This window comes from Chiloscyllium plagiosum, unplaced genomic scaffold (assembly GCF_037043375.1).
Source record: "Chiloscyllium plagiosum isolate Xiang-an unplaced genomic scaffold, Cpla_swu_hap1 HiC_scaffold_14, whole genome shotgun sequence".
In the NCBI taxonomy this organism is placed as follows: Eukaryota; Metazoa; Chordata; class Chondrichthyes; order Orectolobiformes; family Hemiscylliidae; genus Chiloscyllium; species Chiloscyllium plagiosum.
The window spans coordinates 71,126,769-71,148,804 of record NW_028270152.1 but is presented as its reverse complement, the minus strand read 5'-3'; the positions used below and the strand labels follow the sequence as shown (position 1 = coordinate 71,148,804).

At 42.8% G+C, this 22,036-nt stretch overlaps 1 protein-coding gene across 5 annotated transcripts in view; it reads right to left on the bottom strand.

Moving 5' to 3' along the window:
• Window positions 1–232: 232 nt before the first annotated feature.
• Window positions 233–22,036, bottom strand: part of dag1 (dystroglycan 1) — a 103,301-nt gene continuing 81,497 nt past the window's right edge. For all 5 annotated transcript variants that reach the window (XM_043708513.2, XM_087994513.1, XM_087994514.1 and 2 more), the window contains one exon: window positions 233–4,417. In XM_043708513.2, the coding sequence (XP_043564448.1) occupies window positions 2,021–4,417 (2,397 nt within the window). In that variant the 3' untranslated portion in view covers window positions 233–2,020. The remainder of the gene's footprint in view (window positions 4,418–22,036) is intronic.

Below are 22,036 nucleotides of genomic sequence, written 5' to 3'. Positions count from 1 at the left end.
TTGTTTAAACAACCTGTCTGCTGCAGTCCTGCTCTACCTCCAACTGATAGTGATAATAAGCAGCACAGTGGCTTAGTACAGAAGAAAATTTCATACAATCAGTCTTGGCTAGATTCAATTCCTCAAGAGGGAAATGCCAATGCCTCGCATATGAATTGCCCAACACCACATTACATATGATTATGAACATGCACTTGACACAAGGCAAAAATTACAAGAAAACAAAAATCAGTTTGGTGAAAACACATTTTAATACAAGACTTCCAACATACAGTGCCTAGTGGCATAAATAAAATGTTTACTAATAACTGTAAAAAGTAAAATCGCTAATAATGCATTATTCTGTTTTGATTTGCCTGCCAATCACCGTGGTGATGGTGAATCAGTTCTCTCCTGGCCATTGCAGATCGAAGCGCACACGGGGTATGTGCGCCATGTTCTATTATGGCTTCAAGATCCCATGGCGTGTGCATTAAGCCAGCTCTAGAGCTTGACCACCCATGCTAGCGCAACACACGTTTATTGCAATGGTTTTTTGTGAGTCCAAGTTCCAAATACCATCTCTTTGTGGTTCAGTCCAGTAAAGTGTGCGGCAGACATCACACCTACGTGATATCCTGTGAGAATAATCATCTTTAAAAATAAAAGCAGTAAAATTTTCTTAAAAACCCCTCTAAACTAAAGTTTAAGGTGATCTGAGAGAGGGAGCGTGAGAGCAAGCAAGAGAGAGAACGCAAGAGGAAAGAGCAGAAAGAGCAGAGAGAGAAAGGAAAGGAAGAAAGAAAGAAAGAGAAAAAAAAGAGAAAGAAAGGGAGAAAGGGAGAGAAAAAGAGAGGGAGAGAGAAAGAAAGAAAGAGAGAGAAAGAAAGGAAAGAAAAAGAGTTGGGGGTGGGTGAAGAACGGGAAAGAAAATGAAAAAAAAATCAAACCCAATTTCATTTCAACAATTCCTAACAAGCCAAGCGTTTACAAATTGCAGTATGCTTTTAATAAAAGGATTGAGGCTGTATCAAAAATTTAGTAAAAAAATTAGATTGAATTTTTTATTTTAATCATTTCTGGCTGACTAGAATATAATCTACCATAAGACCCCTGTACGTCGGCAGGCAAGCTGAAATGGGTGGAGCAGGATCCAACAGGCAAGTAACTTTATATTAACCGCACAAATTAGAGGGGGAAAGGGTGTATGAGAGAGCAAAAAATGGGATGCACAAGGAAAAGGGAAGAAACAGAGAACCCAGAGAGTTAAAAAACGTGCAAGGCAGAGGAGAGGCAGCGGACGTGGACAGAATGCCAAATGTGAGCATGAAGAGACAGCACGTGAGGTGAGAAAGATGTGCAGCACCATCTCACAGTCCAGTGATGCACCGGACAACTTTGTAAGCGCTCGGCACTGAACAGCATGAAAGAACCGGTGACCTTAAAGGAAATGTAGTTAGCGAACCAGTGAAGGAGGCCAGACAGCAAGAAATGATAACAAGCAAAATGAAAGTTGACAAGGTGTCCCAAAAGCCAGAGCAGAGAAAAGTTCTACCTCAAAATAATTAACATGGCCAAAACTAGAAGTATAAGTTTAGGTACAGTGGATTAAATGTAAAACAAACCGATTTCAGTACAGTCTCTGACATTTACATTAGGCTACTGTTTTGTTATACTTCCGTTGCTAGACACGTGAATAGAAAACAGTACAATTAGTGTTAAAGGCAAACCGTATCAAACATCCCCCCAGTGCTGCCCGTGGTCTCTTTAGCATTTTAAAACAAATGTTCTGAAGCCTGCGATAACAATGTACAGAAACGATCAAAGTAACAATGCTGACTGGGAGACCGTCCCATCAATTCAGGGAGGTGAACAGCAGCGCTAAGGGCTGCAGTGAAACATCAGCATTATTTACTTCCAAACCGACAAACCCAGTGCTCAGAAAATTAAAAATGATGGCAGGCTTCCATTCCCTACAGACAGCACTGGTGTGGAAAGGGGGGTGGGGTGGGGACATGGGGCTTCCAGGCTCCTTCAAGTATTAGGGGGGGACGTAAGGTGGTGGGGATCTGTACGGGGTCATGTTCTTTGGACGGCAGCCTTTACCTTCCATTGGCGCTGTGAAGGGTGGTGGGGGCTGGTAGGGCGGTGCATTGGGATCCTCCTCTCTCAGAGGAGTGTATTCACCAATCAGATCCTGGCCCAAGGGGATGGCCTCATGGCTGGACTGGCTGGGATACTCCGGAGGAGGAAGAGGGGGCTTCTCCTCCTGAAGGATGAGTGGGACGCTGGACGAAGGAGGGGGCTTGGAGTCATCGAGTTCATCTGCAAAAATGATAGGAACACCTTTCTTGATGAAGGTGGCTTGGTCCTCGATGGTGAGCTTCCCTTTCCGCTTCTTGCGGTAGCAGATCATGGCGATGATGCCCGCAATGAGCAGAATGGCAGCCACCACCACTGCCGGGATGACAGTGTGCAAGTAAACGTCATCGTTGCTGGTCCTGGACGGCCCCTCACCAGCAGCCACCAACACAGTGGGCTGGATGGGAGGCTCAGAGAACGGAACCACTGGCACAAACTGGATATTCTTGCAGCTGCCTGTGCCCGTGACAGACACATTGATGGGGGAGAACTCCGGCTCCATGGTTGCCGTGAAGACCTGGTTAGGCTTGCCGTCATCGTCTGCAATGCGCCTGCTCAAGGACTGAATCTGCTCCTTGGGACAGGGCTCGAGGGGCAGCGTGTTATTAGTCCATTCGACCACAATGGAGCCCTTCGAGATGCTGTGCAGGGTAATGGTGCTGCTGTTACGGTCGCCAAATGCATAGGCCAGCTTCTTGATCAGCTGGATTTTTTTGTTGACATCGTTGGCCACCTTCATGTGATCTCCGTGAAACCGGGCAGCAAATTTGGCGCTCGACTTGCCATTGTGAGGCCGGCTATGCACGTGGACCTCAAAAGCATCCACAGCCGTCAGGCCACCCTTGTCAGCAGCATGCATGAAGTATTCATGCTTGCCTTCGTGCCCGGTGTTAGGCAAGCCGTATAGCAGCTGGCTGGTGCCATTGAACTTGACCCATGAGTTCTCGGGCAGTGCCTGCTGCTCCCTGAGCTTGAGGGTCAGCTGCAGCTTGTCAGTGGTGCCATCCTCATCGTCATAGAAAGTGTCAGATGGGATCTTCACCTCAAAGTAAGTTCCCACCCACGAGTCCACACGGTCAATGTGGTTTGTAAGTTTGGGTGGCTGATTGTCACCAACAGGCGGCCGGAAGGGCTTGGTGGCATGGACAGGGCTGGTCGTACGCCTGGTGGGTGGTGAGGTGGTACGCAGCTTGGTGGATGGCTTGCTTGTGACCCGTGGAGCCTTGGTTTGTCCCTTTGGCTTACCAGTGCTGGTGGTAACTGTCGTTGGAGTCGTAACTTGTGGTCTCAAAGTGGTAACCCGTGGTTTCTTAGTCGTGTGAGGAGGCAGCACAGCAGTGGGCTCAACATAACCAGGCCTGGTCACAGTCGGTTCAATTTGGCCAGGGATAGTTGTACTTGACTTTTCCAACACCCTGGTTGGTTGCACAGGACCCAAAGTGGGCGTGTGAGTGATCGTATCTTTTGGTCTGACCGTTTTAACTGGCCTACTTATCAATGGTTTCCTGATTGGTGGTGCCACTCTGTCTGTGGTCGGTGCAATAATTGGGGAGGTTGGTGTTGGGACTATATGACTGGGAGGTTCCCTAACAGCGGTTGTCGGTGGCAGTGCAACAATGACAGGCGTTGGAGTGAGATTTATTTGCCTTCGCACTCTCTTAGTCACCTGTAGTTTCTTGTTGGCAATGTGCCACCCTACGACAGGGTAGCCAAGCTGAGCAGACATGGTGCCCTCCTTGGCTGGGATCTCCACGCTGCTGATATTAGGGACATTGTTCTGATTTAAGAAACATCCAATCTTCCAGGACACCAAAGCCCCGTTCTCCACGACCTTCTTTGCATTCCCAGGTCCAGCCATAAAGGCAGACATGTCGAACAAACGGTTGTTGACAACTGGAACGAGCTTCATTTGATGGAGTCCCACCTCTGCAAACTTCTGCATTTGTTCCAACAGCCCAATCCGTTGCTTGGCTGTCATCTTAGTGAGGTCAGCATCGAGGATCACAGTTAAAATAGTGAGGGGTTCCTCAGGCCCACAGACAGATGGCGTAACCTCATTGACCAACTGCGATGCCACAGTGAGGGGAGCGCTGTCTAATGGGTCATCTGGAAGAACTTCAATGGAGAAGACATCTTCAGCAAAAGGCACAAAGCTTCCATTGGCAGCCACCTCCAGGGCAGTGGCTGAGATATAATGGACCCCTCTGTCTGTGTCCAATGGGAGCCCCTGAAGTGAATGATTCACTGGATCCCAATGCAGCCATGAGGGCAGTGTCTCCTTCCCAGACTCTGTAATCTAGGAAGAGAAGAAAGATACTGATTTAGTGTCTTTCGCACAGCATTTTCATATCAAATCTCAGCCCACAGGGATAAAAGCCCATTCATTACTTTCTCGTGGTTCCAAACAGATGTAATCAAGAGGCCTGATTCATTTTTCCCACTCTCCCAATTTGGCAGAAGGCACCATTTAGTGACATATGGTTCAAACTGCTTTCTATGGTATCAATGAACAGCCGTGGAGATATTTACTCAACAAGCAACAGATGTTATTAATTCCAGAAACCAGCTTTATAAATATTAAAAATGTTCACAGCTACCAGGGCACAACCCTACTCCCCTGAAGGCTCCTTCAGAATTGCTTTATGGATTTTCAAGTGCTATACTACACTCTCTCAAATGGTGAGGTCATTCCAACAAGACACTTTCTGTTCTTGGTTTTAAGTAGTTGGCATTTACACTCAACAGCAGAATTAGAAGAATTCACCAAAATCCTCAAAACTGATCAACTTTTCTTCAAAATTAAAATGGCAACAAATGAGGAATGCGCTGACTTCCAAGACACCGCCATATTTAAACTGGTATAAGACAATTGACATGAGTGAGCAAAAGTTTCTTTTAAGATAACACTGCACACTATTACTCACAAAAGCCATTACCCAAACTGGGCCTTCCCGGTTGGTGAGGCTACAGGTAATGCTCGACTCCAGACCTCCCCCAAGACCACCCCTCCCATACCCCAGTCTTCCCCTGACACCGCCCCTCCTCTGGGTGCTCCAGTTTCCTCCTACAGTCCAAAGATGTGCAGGTTATGTGGACCGGCCATACTAAATTGCCTGTAGTGTCCAGGGATGTGCAGGCTAGGTGGATTAGTCATGGGAAATGCAGGTATACAGGGTAGGAGGGGTGGGGTTAGGTGGGATAGTCTTTGGGAGGGTTGGTGTGGATTTGATAGGCCGAATGGCCTGTTTCTACATCGCAGGGTTGCTATGGCATGGAAAGGGACAATTACACAGCGTGGTTCTATGCTCCTAACCAACCTTCCTCATGACAATTCAGTTCTATTTATTTTAACTGACATTAAACTTATTGTACAGTGCTTTCATTTGTTATCAAATTTCATTTGATGAATGTTTGACAATTCAAAAGAAAAAACAATATACTTTAAACTGTAGTCCTTATTATAGCATTGTCAATACATCTGATAAACTCACTGTAGTTTGAATATATACATCACTAATATAACTATCAAATGCAGTACCCTATCAAATGCAGTACCCTGTAATAATTTGTAGGATACAGGTCAATATTTCAAAACCCAACTTGGCTGGCACTTCACATGCAATAATTCCCCATTTTCCGACCTAAGATTTTTGTACGGGAGCTATTACAGCTCCTCACCAATCAGAAATTCTCAATTTACAAATCTGAATAATTAGAGCCTGCTTTCTGCCAGAGATACGTGTAACAAATAGGATCTGTGCCGGGGGAATGGGGCCGAGAGAGATAAAGACAAAATATTTGGTGCAAGGATGGGTAGGGAAGTTGAGGGGGAAGCAGAGGAAACAGACAGAGGGAGGAGCGAGCCAGAGACAGAATTCCCCACTTTTCAAGATTGTGACATGTCACAATTTCTCCAACTGAGAAATTCAGATAAAAGCAGTCTCATCTGGATGATGACACCTGTAACACTCTCCCAATGCTGCAATGGACTGTCACCCCACATTATGCATTCAAGTCTTGAACAAAGCAGCATGTAACCAAGGCTGCACTAAAAAAAATAAGTTTGTGGAAACAAATTAGCAGAAGCTGAATCTATAGGATACTTGAAACTGTAAAACCTGCCTTTTTGTTACAGTATTTTCAGCCTTTTCCAGAAATTTAATGCAATTCAGTCAGAGCCTTCGGCTTGTAGAGCAGTTCCGTCATTAGAAAATCAAAAATGGAATTCATTTTGTTTAATTAGAAGTCTTTCACGCAGAACTTTTGCCAAAAGTTGTCTGAAAGCTTAATGATGCTAATGGAAAAGCAACTTTATATTTTCACTATAATATGCTCAATGAAATAAAATTTTATTGAACAGAATCTTCCTCTTCCAAACTTATGCTGTAATATTTTGTATTTGTTATTTTTTGTATAGACCTTCATCCTGTATGCTGTATTATTTTCTGTTAAAAATGTAAGACTAATGAATGGGTCGTGGACATCAGGGTCAAACCTGCTACCCTTTTTAAAATACAGATATATTTTCTTGTTTCCAATTCTTTGCTTGCTAGGTAGTGCCTGTTATTACCTACAGTAACTGTTACCCTGGAAATCTCATCCTCTATCTCATCCAGAATACTAGGATATAAAGCACCTGTCCCTTTCATTCAATCAGTGATAGAAATGATGTATAATATGTAGTATTGGACTAGTGGCTATTAATGCAATTGTAATACAAAAGCAATGTTTAAAAGTCAGTAGCATTCAAAATCATGCCCCACCACCAGCTTAATTCAACCCAAACTTGGGCAGAGATTTGTTTAGTTGCCTCAGAGACCACAAGCTTGAGGGAGCTGCCAAACCACATTAAAAAAACACATGTTGTTTGCTTGGCGATGTAATTTGGATTTGAGTTTAGCTGACAGTTGTAGAAATTGAAAATCATTGAGGTAAAGACAATTTAATGTATGGACTGTTTAAATTATTAAAATTTGTTTGGAATTCCAAAGAGCTGCTAGAACTGGCCAGTGTTGCTGGTATCAGATTATAGGAAGATTACTATATAAAACAGCCTGGCAGTGAGTCGTATATATTTTCTTTTTAGCATAATCGGCTACTGCAAGCATATAACCAATTATTCTAAGTTGGCTGATAGCACTTTCACTTCAAAGTCAGCTGATTTTGGGCTCAAGTCCCACTCCAGGGACCGGAGGGAAAATACTCCAATCTGTAGCTTCATTGCAGAGACTGAGGGAGTGCTGCATTGCTAGTGGTGGTGTTTTCCAGATGAATGCTGCTGAAAAATGTGTTGCTGGAAAAGCGCAGCAGGTCAGGCAGCATCCAAGGAGCAGGAGAATTGATGTTTCGGGCATAAGCCCTTCTTCAGGAATGAAGACTTATGCCCGAAACGTCGATTCTCCTGATCCTTGGATGCTGCCTGACCTGCTGTGCATTTCCAGCACCACATTTTTCAGCTCTGATCTCCAGCATCTGCAATCCTCACTTTTTCCAGATGAATGTCAACTCTCATTCAATGGGCAAGTTCTCATGGCATTAGTTTAAAGAGTAAGAGAGGTCACCAGAGACTTCTGGTATTTATCACTCAATCAGCACTCAGATCAATATTATCAGTTTTGTAACCTGGGATACTCAAGGGTGTTGAAAGCTATTTTAGAGATTAAAGTTATTTCTGTATTGTAGCCCTGTTGCTCATTTCCTTATGATCAACATGTGGACTGAGGTCCAACATTTAGCCATTTTTCAAAGACTCCATCAGAAAATTCCATAGCATAGCTTCAATTAGGTATTTCAATGCCTTCTAGGACACATGATTTAGAGATGCCGGTGTTGGATTGGGGCGTACAACGTTAAAAATCACACAACACCAGGTTATAGTCCAACAAGTTTAATTGGAAGCACACTAGCTGATTGTCACCTGATGAAGGAGCGTCGCTCCGAAAGCTAGTGTGCTTCCAATTAAACCTGTTGGACTATAACCTGGTGTTGTGAGATTTTTAACTTTCTCGGACACAATGTACATCAACATTGGGCAGCAAGCTTCTTGACTGGATCTACTGCTCTGTGGAGTTTATTACGAGATGTCGCACTCACACAGACAACCCTGAAATTAGCTACTACGCAGATGATGATATTTTAATGGATGCATTCAAGAATTCTCTTAAAGAAAAAAAAAAGAGGCTATAAATTGAAAACCTGCAATTTCCCCAAAGTGGGAGAGATGGAGGGAGCTTTTGCATCACTTTATGAATCTATAAACTGGGACAATTCAGCGCCTCGAGCCTGCTCCATCATTCAATAAGATCATTGCTGATCTGACTTCAATCTCAACTCCACATTACGGCCTATCTTTCCACACCATAAGGATCGGCCTAACTCTGCCTTAAAAATAATCAACTTTGCCTCCACCACCTTCTCAGTAAGAGAGACGCAAAAACTCACGGCAGTCAGACAAAAATAACATCCAAATGTCTTGTTTTACATGAGCAATCTCAGATTTTTAATCAGCATCCCTAGTTCGAGATTTTTCCCATGAGGAAACATTCCGTCCAAATCCACTTTGTCAAAACTCCTTAAGATTTTGCACATTTCAATCTAGACACATTTTTGCAAACTCCACCGGCAGAAGCAACAGGTAATTAAAACGGCAAATGGAATTTTGTCCTTCATTGGTAAAGGGATTGAGTTTAAAAGCAGGGAGATTATGTTGCAGCTGTTTAGGCCACAACTGGAGTTTGTGCGCAGTTTTGGTCTGCTTACTTGAGAAAGGATGCGTTGGCACTAGAGGGGTTGCAGAAGAGGTTCACTTGGTTGACTTTGGTATTTGAGGGGGTTGGTTTCTGAGGAGAGACTGAGTAGACTAGGATTGTATCCATTGGAATTCAGAAGAACAGCTGGGGGAGGGGGGCACGAATTATAGAAACACAAAATTATGAAGAGAATACATAACCCAGAAGTAGACAGGATGTTTCCATTGGCAGGTGAAACTAGGACAAGATGGCAAAGCATCAAAATTAGGGGGAGCAGATTTATGACTGAATTGAGAAGGTACTTCTTCACCCAGAGGGTTGTGAATCTGTGGAATTCCCTTGCCAGCGTAGTTGTTAAGGGTTCCTCATTGAATGCTTTTAAAACTAAGATAATTTTTTGAACTGTAAAGGAATTAAAGGTTATGGGTGAGAGGGCAAGTAAGTGGAGCTGATGTCATGAAAAGATCAACCATGATCTATCGAATGGCCGAGCAGGCTCAAAGGGCCAGATGGCCTACTCCTGGTCCTAGTTCTTATGTACACATCTATCCTGCCCAACTTTTCCTTAAGGCAACCCAGCCATTCCAGGTATTAGTTTAGTAAAACATGAGCTTTTCTTTGTCACAATAACCTTTCATCTGATTCCTTATCAAAATATCTTCAGAAAATTCAAGTTTACTATATCCACTTAGTTCCCTCTTTATCCTCAGCACGTTATTTCTCTTTACAGTTGCCAACCAGCAGGATTGTCCAGTCCAGCATATTGCGGAACAATATTATCCTCAGTCTTTCAACAATGCGGATACTGCAATTTGTCACAGTTATATGGCCTTCAGTGAGGGATGAACAACATAGCTCCATCTATTGATAGTGAGGTGCTTGATTCACTACCTGGGTCAGTCCCACTATTATCAAACATCAAACTAACATTCTGAAGTGCTGAGACAAACTTCATCACATCCAGTCATCCACAACATAATGTTACGGACCAGGCCAGACTTCCTCAATATTTTAAGGTAGCCTACTCCCTAACATTTTCTTATTTTAAAGGCAGATGGTGAAGTGGATATTCCAGGTGTGGTGCAGCTGGTCAAACCACTCGGCTTTAGCCAAAATAGAATTTATTTAAACACTACAGTTGAAACATGAACAAAAGAAAATGGAACTTCGAGTAAGTTAACTACTGGAAAACTTAACTGACCAATACAGCAACTTAACTAGAGAACTGTTCCAATCCAGTAACATCCCATTAACAAACATCTTGGCAGAAAGGTAAATTGAAACAGATTCTTACAGCAGGAGGGAACATCACCCAAAGAGATTTCAGAGAGAAAGTCAGTCAGGAATCATTTGCTGAAGTTTACCACCTTTTTGGACTCCAGCATCTTGTGACTGCCACAGCTAAACCAAACTAGAAAAAAACCTGAACTGGGAGAACTGGCCACTCCCCTGGCATTGTTAAACTAGGCTCTTCTCAGACTCCTGCCTTTACGACCACTCAAACAAACAACCCAAGGACAAATAACCTTGCTAAAGTGACAGCATCATCACAATAAGAAACTTTGAATGTCGTTAAACAGTGCCATAAATGTAGCCATTAATAAGAATGTCATTGCCTAAGATTTGTGTGTGAATGGGCTGCATACATGCATATTCAGGGAGTTTGGCCTGAAATATTGTGGATGCTTGGTCAATTCCACCAGAGATTGATCTTTGTTAGGGGAGGGCATTAAAAGGGATGTTAGCCAGGAAAGTATATGGAGATAAAAGTACAAATCAGTCACAACAGTCTGAGCTGAATGGCCACCAACTACTCCTCAGTCAATGAAATGCTTAAAGCCATGTCCCATCAATTTACAGAGCCGAACACATTGCTGGCATGAAGATGCTGGGAGCATCTGGTTTAGACTCTACCTGCCTAAAAGCAAACTACAAATGGAACTTTTCAAACCTCCTGGTACAAGCATTCAACCAAAATAAATTAAATGAGAAATACAAGTTCAAACATGTTCCTGAGTTGACAGGGTTCCAGGACCACAGGTAGTAGATCTCTGCATTAAGGAAATATCAATGTCAAACTTCGTTTTCCCCCTTTCCCTAACCTAAAAACACCGGACATGCGCGGTGATAGAAGTTCCACAAACCCGAGTGAACCTCTTCTGGATTAATAGGAATGCAAACATCATCTGACCCCTCTCTCTCAGGAGTGATTGCAGTGCCCCAAGTTCTGTTTGGACCACTAAACCACCAGAGCAGGGAGGGAATGTGTTCTACAAAAACTTCTGCTTAATTGATGAACTTGCTGAGGCAATCATAGGACAGTTTAGCACACAAACAGCCCATTCTCCGGTATTTCTTCATCAGCAAACCCCCCCCAAAAAGGGTCAGTTTAGGAAAGATCTGTTTAACTCAGGTAATTTTCCCTTGTAGCCCCTCAAATCATGCACCATCCTCCTTTTAAAAAATGTCTTAAATGTTTGAGAGTCTTTTTATCGAAGACATGGATGTTGATTTATATTTATGAAAGGTATGTAAACGAAAGCATACACTAAAATTTGGTGTTTGGGCACAAGAGCAAGAGAGGAAAGTGTGAATGAGACAGAGACTGAGCTCCACTGTTATCTAAGGAGGTTTAATTAGATATTATTATTTTATGCTGACATACCATGGTACTAAGAGGATGCTACATGATCAGTTAAATAGTGACCCAACTGGTCTCCTCAGCTGGAAATACACTATTTCAATGAACTGTTTTGAAGAGGAACATGAGTTTTTCCAGCATGTACTGGCCACTATTTATTTCTCAATCAACATGACAACAACAAAAAAAAATTTGATCCGGTCACTTATTTCACTGCCGACAGTGGGAGCTTACTGCGGGCAAATTGGCTGCTGCATTTCCAACTTTACAGATTAGATTAGATTAGATTACTTAGTGTGGAAACAGGCCCTTCGGCCCAACAAGTCCACACCGCCCCGCCGAAGCGCAACCCACCCATGCCCCTACATTTTACCCCATACCTAACACTACGTGCAATTTAGAATGGCCAATTCACCTGACCTGCACATCTTTGGACTGTGGGAGGAAACCGGAGCACCCGGAGGAAACCCACGCAGACACGGGGAGAACGTGCAAACTCCACACAGTCAGTCGCCTGAGGCGGGAATTGAACCCGGGTCTCTGGCACTGTGAGGCAGCAGTGCTAACCACTGTGCCACCGTGCTGCCCCTAGATGTGACTACACCTCAGAAGTACTTCTCTGGCTGTAAAGTGCTTTGTGTCATCTATGAAGAGAACAACACAAGGGTAAGCCTCTTCCTCTTATTTGCCCCCTTACTGCAGTTGTGGGTAAAGTGTTGGAAAAGGTTAAGAGATAGGATTTATAATCATCTAGAGGAATTGTTGACTATCCCTAATCAACTTCTGTTTCGTGAAGGATAGATCGTGCCTCAAAGCTTATTGAATTCTTTGAGATGGTGACCAAACAGGTGGATGAGGATAAAGCGGTTGATGTAGTGTATATAGATTTCAGTGAGGTGTTTGATAAGGTTCCCCACTGTAGCCTATTGCAAAAAATAGAGGCATGGGATTGAGGGTGATTTAGCAGTCTGGATCAGAAATTGGCTAGCTGAAAGACAAAGGGTGGTGGTTGATGGGGAACATTCATCCTGGAGTTCAGTTACTAGTGGTGTATCACAAGGATCTGTTTGGGGCCTAAATGACCTAGATGAGGGCATAGAAGGATGGGGTGATAAATTTGCAGATGATGCTAAGGTCAGTGGAGGTGTGGTCAGTGCAGAAGGATGTTTCAGGTTACAGAGGGGCATAGATAAGCTGCAGAGCAGGGCTGAGGGGTGGCAAATGGAGTTTAATGCCGAAAAGTGAGAGATGATTTACTTTGGAAGGAGCGACAGGAAACGAGTACTGGGCTAATGGTAAGATCCTTGGTGGTGTAGATGAGCTGAGAGATCCGAGTGTCCTTGTCCATAGATGCCTAAAAGTTGCCACCCAGATTGATAGGATCCTTAAGGAGACATATGATGTGTTAGCTTTTATTGGTAGAGGGATTGAGTTTCGGAGCTACAAGGTCATGCTGCAGCTGTTCAAAACTCTAGTGCAGCCGCACTTGGGGTATTGAGTACAGTTCTGGTCACCGCATTGTAGAGAGGACGTGGAAGCTTTAGAGATAGCTCAGAGGAGATTAACTAGGATGCTGCCTGGGAAGATCTTATGAGGAAAGGCTGAGAGACTGGAGGCTATTTTTGTTAGTGAGAAGGTGGTTGAGAGGTGACTTAATTGAGAATACAAGATAATCATAGTTAGATAGGGTAGACAGCGAGACCCTTTTTCTCAGATGGCAATGGCTAGTACAACAGGATGTAGCTTTAAATTGAGGGGTGATAGATACAGGATAGATTTCAGAGGCAATTTCTTTACTCAGTAGTAAGGGCATGGAACACATTGCCTGCAACAGTAGTAGATTTGCCAATTTTAAGGGCATTTAAATGGCCATTGCATAGACATACAGATGAAAATGGAAAAGCATAGGATAGATGGACTTCAGCAGTAGGGTTTAGCAGTTCAGGCAGTATCCAAGGAGCTTCGAAATCGACGTTTCGGGCTGGTTCAGGCAGCATCCAAGGAGCTTCAAAACAGTTCAGGCAGCACTAACCTAGATGGACTTCAGACTAGTTTCACAGATCAGTGCAACATAGAGGGCCGAAGGGTCTGTACTGTGCTGTAATGTAATGTTCTATGTTACTGCAAACAGTTTTGTTTATCAAAGTGGCAGATAGCTGTGCTGGAGAGTGGAATACTTCCTCATTCCTGATGTCCCAGTGTCAGCATCCAAATGCTCCTAAGTTCGGGTACACAGTGGGGAGATACAAAGAAAGTCTTTCTATATTCTAACATAGTCTCAGTGCGATGTTATTTAAGCTCCTCTGACAACCATTCTATGGCCTTTCATTATGAGAATGACAACTGAGTGACAGTCTAGGGCAACTTCATACTGTGGGCTCCTGTCCAATAGGAGGCAGATTGAAGCAACCCAAATTCACCTCAACCCCATTAATCTGAGCTAGATCTGAAGTGGAGTATCAGAGACGACAGATTGGTCGCTTTAACCCATACGAGTGGTTCAGTTAATAAAAAGATAGTTATAAGCAGGACAAAGGCTCAGCACCAGCTCCATTCAGTCAGGACACAAGTAATGTAAAATCGTGCTAGATCACAGGAACCAAATATGATTTTGGCAACAAACTCTACATCTTTTACAAATGGCCCTTTGTGCACAGGGGATGACCCACTTTTCATTGCAGCTAGGTCTACTTTAATTCCACAAGGACTGTGCAAGAAAGACAGCTAATAAAGTATTTAACATCTGCTAGGAATACTGCCTAACAGTTACCATCCAACATGCTGACAGCAGCACTTTTAACCCATCCCCCTCAACTTCTCCTCAAGCTGTTTTTTTCCCCCCACACCTCAGTAAGCACCTCAGTAAGATTAACAGTTACAGAATGATTGCCCCACCATGAAAAAAAACAATGGCTGGGGAGGGCAGTCAAGGTCAACAGAGATTTAAAGCACTGCTTTGAAACATCTTACACTCTACAGGACTGCAACATGGGCTTGGAGAACCATCCAGCAAACGGCAAGAATAATTCAGCAATAAAAAGTTCTACCTATGCATCTACATAGAACACAGCTTAAAGTAGAGGAGGCCAGTGGACATAGCATCTGGCACTAGCAGCTTCACTACTTTTGGAGCCCCAAGACTGGGAACATGGCTGCCACACAAATTGGTTATTGTAAGGTAGAGGAGGAAATGCCTGCGAATAAATAATAGTCCTGCATGTTTCTAGATACACAGGGCACAGGCTGACACGAAGAGCTGAATAGATAGTAACATTCTCAAGCTTAATACTGATTTGAATAAAGCTCATCTGCATCAGTGCACATTATTTGCAAGCATAGAAGCATGATGAGACAAAAGTTGAAACCAAGTCAAAGGAGGAAACATTGGTTGGTCATCAAACCTCAGCCAGACGTAATTTATAAAAGGAGGTTTTTTTTTAAAAAGGAAAGGTAGGTGGAAAAGAAGTTGGGGGGGGTGGTTTAGGAAAGTATTCTGGGGCTTGGAGTCCAGGTGACTGAGGACGCACTCAATGGTTAGGTAGAAAAAGTTGCTGATAGACAAGAAGCCTGAGGTGGAGGGACATTTCAGCATTAGAGCTTTAGGAGTTCATAAAAATAAAGATGGATGAGGCCTTGGATGCAACAGAATACAAAGGTAATTCTAAGTTCAACATGTCACTGGACTGTGAATCAGTGTAGGTCAGTGGGTCTCAGGATGTTGAGTGAAGCAATACTTGGGTGTAGATCAGTGTACAAGCAGCAGAATTTTGGATGTGCCAAATGTTATGAAAAGGTGAGACATGGGAGGCTGCCCAGCTAGGAGAGCCCTGGAAGTGATAACAAAAGCATGGGCAAAGTGTTTCAGTCTCAGCTAAAACATTATGGAGGTGGAAGCAGATGGTCTCAGTGATGGCTATGAACAGCATGGATAGATCCTGCCTAAACTGCACCAACTTGTTTACGTGCTAGGTTTATGAAACATCCTGATCACCAGGACTGGCTTATTTGTCGGTTTTATCCATCAGTATCTTTACCCAGACCTTCAGTGCAGATGGTAGACTTGCCCTGTCCCATCTTGCCAGCATCACATGACCACTTCCACTCTCAGCTCCAGATAACCTGGTAGTTCCCATTCCTCAAAAAGACGAAGGATAGTACACCTGTCTGCATCTTTGACAGGATTATTCTTTCCCCCTCCCCCCTTTCAACGGTAGCTTCAAGATTCATCTTTTCAACTATTCGATAAATTTCTATCCCCTAAAATTTACTTCATAAGATGGAATCCACATAAAAGCTATTATTGCTTTCTCAGGATCACGGCAGCAGCTAATGGTCATCAATGGCTGTGCCGACACCATTTTCCAGGGAACACTAACTGATCAGTCAGAGGCAGACTTGACGTGCCTTCTTCAACAACTAGGACAAGTTCCCAATTCTGGGAAGATGTAGCTCAACACAACACCTCCAAGGCAATGCAGCTAAAGCGGTTATGTTCTGCCTAAACAATGCACTGTAGCAACTTGAAGTTTCTTTGCCAAAGCATTTTTGGGAGAACAAGAGCAGCAAATTCTTTTGAACAAGGCCATGTAAACCTCCACAAAAGTATGCAGCAATGATCAGTAGGGAATGATCTTCAGCTTGTGGTGGTTGAAATGGGGGGGGTGGGGGGGGTGGAGGAAGGAGGAGGAGGAGAGGAGGAGAGATGAGAATGGATGTGGGAGGGCAAACAGAAGAGCAGACAAGGCAACAAAATAGCTTTAGTGACCCCATCTAATGCTCCCCCTCCTGAGCCTTTAGATCCTGTGGTTAATTATCACACATCACACCTTGCCCTAGCCGTTAGTGGATCTAATGTTTGAGTTGACATTTAGTCACTCAGCCAGAGGAATAGAGTGTTCTAATGCCAGAAGGAAATGTGGGTATAAATAGGTGGGTACTACTTTGCAAAAGCAGAAATTAATTTAGGTGTGATAACTGACCACTCATCAAATCCAGTCATAGGATTCATTGCAAGGCCAAACAATCCAACCAAAATTCTGGGCATTTTAGATCCCTCTTTGGTAAGAATGGATTTAGAATATTGCATAGTCTGGAATTTACCACCTTCTGAAGGGCAGAGGCACTGGCACAAGTTCAGGCTAATGCAGCAAAATTGATTCAGAGACCAAGGAAAAACTCCAGATTGTAAAGACAAGTGCCAGAATGGAACTTGTTTTTACTGGATTGAAGAAAGGAACTCTGGCCCTGGCTTAGTTCAACACTGTCTAGTGTGGTATAAGGCATACAAATCAGATATTATGATCAATTCCCAGTCTGCATTGAAACCATTGATCTCATGTGCAGCAGCATTAGGAACATGATTGTTTTTAGCACCCTACCTCAGCTGAGTAACAGGTGAACCATTCGTACATCCTGATAATAAGATCCATAACTATTTTTTTTCCAATTTAGTAAGTATTTCACATTAACTGGATTTCTTAAGATGCCTGAAGCAGAGGTCAATGCCCTTTTAAAGCTTTTTTGGGATGTGGGTATCACTGGCAAGTCTGGAAAGCTGTCTTTTATTGCTCTTTAATAAGGTGATGGTAGCTCATTTTGAACTGCTTCAGTCTGTGATTCGGATAAGGAATGGAATTACATGTCCCAGGTCAGTGAGAAAGTCTTAGTTGGGAGCTTGGAGGTGCTGACGCTCCCTCCACCTCAGATCTTGTCCTTGTTGTTGGGAGTTCACAGATTTGCGGTGGTGCACTTTCTGAAGTTCATTCTGTGGACTGCCCACACTCCATAGCTACAGTGAGGGTGAAGGAATGGACATTTAAGCCAGCAAATGGGATGCTGCTTTATTGGGTTGCTTTGGCCTGGATGATGCTGAGCTTGAGTTGTACTCCTGTTGTTTCAAAGGGCAAATGAACTGTATTCCATCATACTCCTCACTTATGTCTAAATCAGATCTATCTTTTATACCTGCTCTAGTAGCAGTAGCATTTTAGCAGCTGTTCCAGTTCAATTTTTGCTAGTCTTCAGGATGTTACAGATTAAGTAAGTGGGCAAGAAAGTGAAACATGGAATTTAATGTGAAGGAATCTGATGTTAACACCATGGCAGGAAAAACAAAAACATATAATATTTTTTAAATAGGGACAGACTGAGGAATGTCATTTCTCAGAGGGAAATGGGTGCTCTCAGACATGGCGAACATGCAAGTACATCAAGTAATTAGGAAATAAAACAGTATTCTAGACTTTCAATCCATTTGTAATAAAGGCTGAGAAAGTAAACACACCTGATGACATTTGTTTAGAGTTGTGATGGGACCACACCTGGTATACTATAAAGAGAGAAATAGAACTAACAGCAAGTCTAATGGGACTGCCCAGACCATTTTGGAGAATGATACTTGGCTCAAAACATTAAATCTATTTCTCTCTCTCTCTCTCTGGTGTTGCCAGGCCAGAGGGTAGCATGGTGGCTCAGTGGTTAGACACTGTTGTCTCTAAAGCACCAGAGATCCTGGCTCAATTCCATTCTCCCAGTGTCTGTATGGTTTTCCTGCAAAGACACGCTGGTTAGTTGGATTGGCTATGCTAAATTGCCCATCCAGGGATGTGCAGGCTAGGTGAATTAGCTATGGGAAATGCAGGGTTACAGGGATAGGGAAGAGGGGTGAGATGCTCTTTGGAGGTTGTGAGAACTCAATGGGCTGAATAGCCTGCTTCCGTACTGCAGGGATTCTAGTTATGCTGAGTTTTTCCAGAATCTTCTGTTCGATTTCCAGCATCCTCAAATAGAGTCATAGAGATGTACAGCATGGAAACAGACCTTCAGTCCAACCTGCCCATGCCGACCAGATATCCCAACCCAAACTAGCCCCACCTGCCAGCACCCGGCCCATATCCCTCCACACCCTTCCTATTCATATACCCATCCAAATGCCTCTTAAATGTTGCAATTGTACCAGCCTCCACCACATCCTCTGGCAGCCCATTCCATACATGTACCACCCTCTGCGTGAAAAAGTTGCCCCTTAGGTCTCTTTTATAAATCTTTCCCCTCTCACCCTAAACCTATGCCCTCTCGTTCTGGACTCCCCAACCCCAGGGAAAAGACTTTGCCTATTTACCCTATCCATGCCCCTCAATGTTGTAAACCTCTACAGGGTCTCCCCTCAGCCTCTGATGCTCGAGGGAAAATAGCCCCAGCCTATTCAGCCTCTCCCTGTAGCTCAGATCCTCCAACCCTAGCAACATCCTTGTAAATCTTTTCTGAACCCTTTCAAATAATGCAGAACTCCCTCAGTACTGCACAGCAAGGTCAACCTGCATTAGATGCTCCCTTGTACTGTGAGCCAGCAGTGCTAACCACTGACCCTACCATATCACCCCTTGAAGGCAGAATGATGCTAACTGAACCAATCTGAAACTCAAAAAGGTACAAAAGACTGAGGTTCCTGTCAAAATATAAATGTGCAAGTGTGATTTGAAAGTGGCAACACTTCGTATTGTAGATTGCAATGTTAACTGGATTTCCAGGGGTTGTACTTATTACCTCAGGGATCACAAGTCAATTTGCAAAGATTTACTTTCATGGAAGTGCCACCCAAGGTTAGTCTACTTCTCTCAGGAGATTAGCTAACAGTTTAAGTCCACTGCAGTGCAGACATTGCACATCTGGTGCAAGGAGGTGGCCAGAAAAATGAAACAACGCCTTCAGTTGCCTACTTTATTTATTTTCTCACCCCTTGTGCACTATTTCTCATTGAATCAAAGGTGTCAACGACAGGCTAGTGCCAGGGGAATTAATGCAACCCAATATCTTCCAAACAGTAATATTGACACTTGGCCTTTGAAGCATCATTTGAGAACACCAATATCACAGCCAAAACACCTGTACAAACAGGTTAATAGTTGCATACTTTGGCATGCATGTGAGAACAGGTTTAACAGCAAGCTTTGTGGTGCTACAGAAGGGTCAAGTTTTTATTTATTCAAACACATGTGGTACAGCAAGCAGATTTGTGACAGAGGAACCACTTCTGCAAGGGATTTGTTAAAGAAGATATGGAAGATTTTAAAACATGACAAATAAGCTCATGAACAAGTCCAAATAGTGGACAGAGCCTGTTACTTGCAAAACTTTCACAATACATCTAGGAAGTTTCAGTGCAGCACTAAAATTTCTGGGATGGAAGTTAACTAAAGCAAACATGAATTTAAAAAGGTCTATATGTGAATTGCAGATTTCTTTACTTGTATCACCTTCCTATGCAAAAATAGACAAGAATGGCCCACCATACAACTAGGTTATGGTCAATCTGCAAATCAAATACACATACCTAGCACCATTTCATATCCCAATACCTTTACCTAACAAAGATTTATTGAAGGGGAGAGAATTGTAGATGCAAGAAATACTGCATCTTAAAGAACGATCAGTGATCAGTCCATACTTTTAAACATCTGCTATATGGCTACATGATAGGCAGGGAGAAAGAGAAGAGTAGAATATCTCAAAAATGATTGCAGTTTGATTGAATTATGACCATGTCGTCAATCAGTAATGCCATGAAACATTGATCCCCTCAGTTGGATTTAAATTCAAGCCAATATTTCCTGATGTAAATCGGCACTGTATTAACTCACTGCACCCCATAGTGGCCCAATTTCCCACAACAAATGTGAATATGTGAAGCTCCAAATCCTCCTCGTTGAAAGAACTATAACTTATTGGTATTTGATTATTGCATACAAGGCACAGAAAAGAAAATGGCGGCAAAGGATAGCAATGACTTAAAAAGGTTTTAATTTTAGGGAAATGGGACTCAATGGATTTACAACCCTCTTGTTGTTCTTGTGGTGGTGGTGATCATCCTTGGTCATAAACAACAGCAATCCATGTGCAGCATGTCCTCCCCCAGTACTTTCAGAGAGCAAGTCCAGGACTTTGACCAATTGATGAAGGAAGGGCAATACAACATACAGTGCTGTAGCATTAGGCCTAACCCTACAGAACAGAGAACACTGTTTTGCATTGCCCTTTTCTAGATTCTTGTGGAGGGTGCAAGTCAAACACTACATAAACAACAATTACAAGGATTCAAAGCAAACTAAGTTGAAGGGTCTTAAACCATGGAGATCAACAAGGAACAGTGCATGCCAGAGGGACAATTCATATTTTCTAACTCAACTAGAGTTAAATTGAGCCTACACTGATGTTATAAAAATGAATTGTTTTTAATATGGGCAATAGCCACATTCTTATGCTTATATACCAAGAGTAAATTCTTAAATACAATCAAAACATCATTATTTACTAAAGTTTAATGTTACACACATACAAACATCAAGATTACCAAGGATATTTTGCTGAAGAAACAAATTACAGGTCAGCCTATCAGAGACCTTCCTTCGCCATGGTTATGATCTTACTCCATGTAACTGTTATCAGCTGTACTTTATCCTAAAGGTTTTGGCATTCCTCAACTTGGTATCCACTCCAGATCCCTATTCTGACATTTTACAGTCGTGGGTTGTAGGGTAGAGTTTTCAATATAGCCTTCTTTATGTGAGACTATCAAAACATTATTATTAAGTCTCTAGTTTAAAGTAACAAACTGAATATAAATGAATGCCAAATGGCTTTAGAAAATGCTGCAGTAATTTTTGGTTCAGATATATTCAATCTTCTTGCAGTTGTTTAACTTTAGCCTTTTTAAAAAATTATAGAAGCAATCTAAAATGAAATAAAATAATAATAAAACAAAATTCAAGTAATCTTATTGATGAACTAGATTTAACCTTTCAATCTGAAGCTCCAACACTGCAGAAATACCTGTTGGCTTGCAAAAAACCCAACCTGAAAGAAGAAATGGCAGGGTACTCCTCCAAATGATTTAGTTAATAAACACTCGGTTGGGACCGAGCTATTAAGAGACCATAAGACTTTAAGAAAGAGGAGTGAAAGTAAGGCCATTTGGCCCATCAAGTCCACTTCGCCATTTAATCATGGCTGATAGGCATTTCAACACCACTTACCCGCACTCTCCTCATATCCCTGAATTCCTTGCAAGATTAAAGAATTTATCAATCTCTGCCATGAAGACATTTAACATCCTGGCCTCCACTGCACTCTGTGGCAATTAATTTCACAGGCACACAAGAGGAGGAATAGCTGCTGGTCTCCTCCCTTCTGTCTCTCTAGGAAGATGCAGCCTAGCAAATGGGCAATTTGCACTGCTGGTTTGTTTAGACAGACTGAGAACTACTAACTCGCTGACATCCAGAAACAGGGTGGGACAGGTTACACGAGAGGAGACAATTTCCAGTAAATAAGAATGCAGGGACAAAAGGCACAAGATTAAATGAGAGAAATCTGGGACAAATACTTCTCTTTTCATGCAGAGGAACGAGGCGCTGTGGAAAACAGTACCAGAGTTAGTGATTAAAGCAGAGACTATGTTAACAAGATTAATAAATAATAAAACACAAGTAGAAGAGAGAGATATGGAAACCGGTCAGAACTTACATGA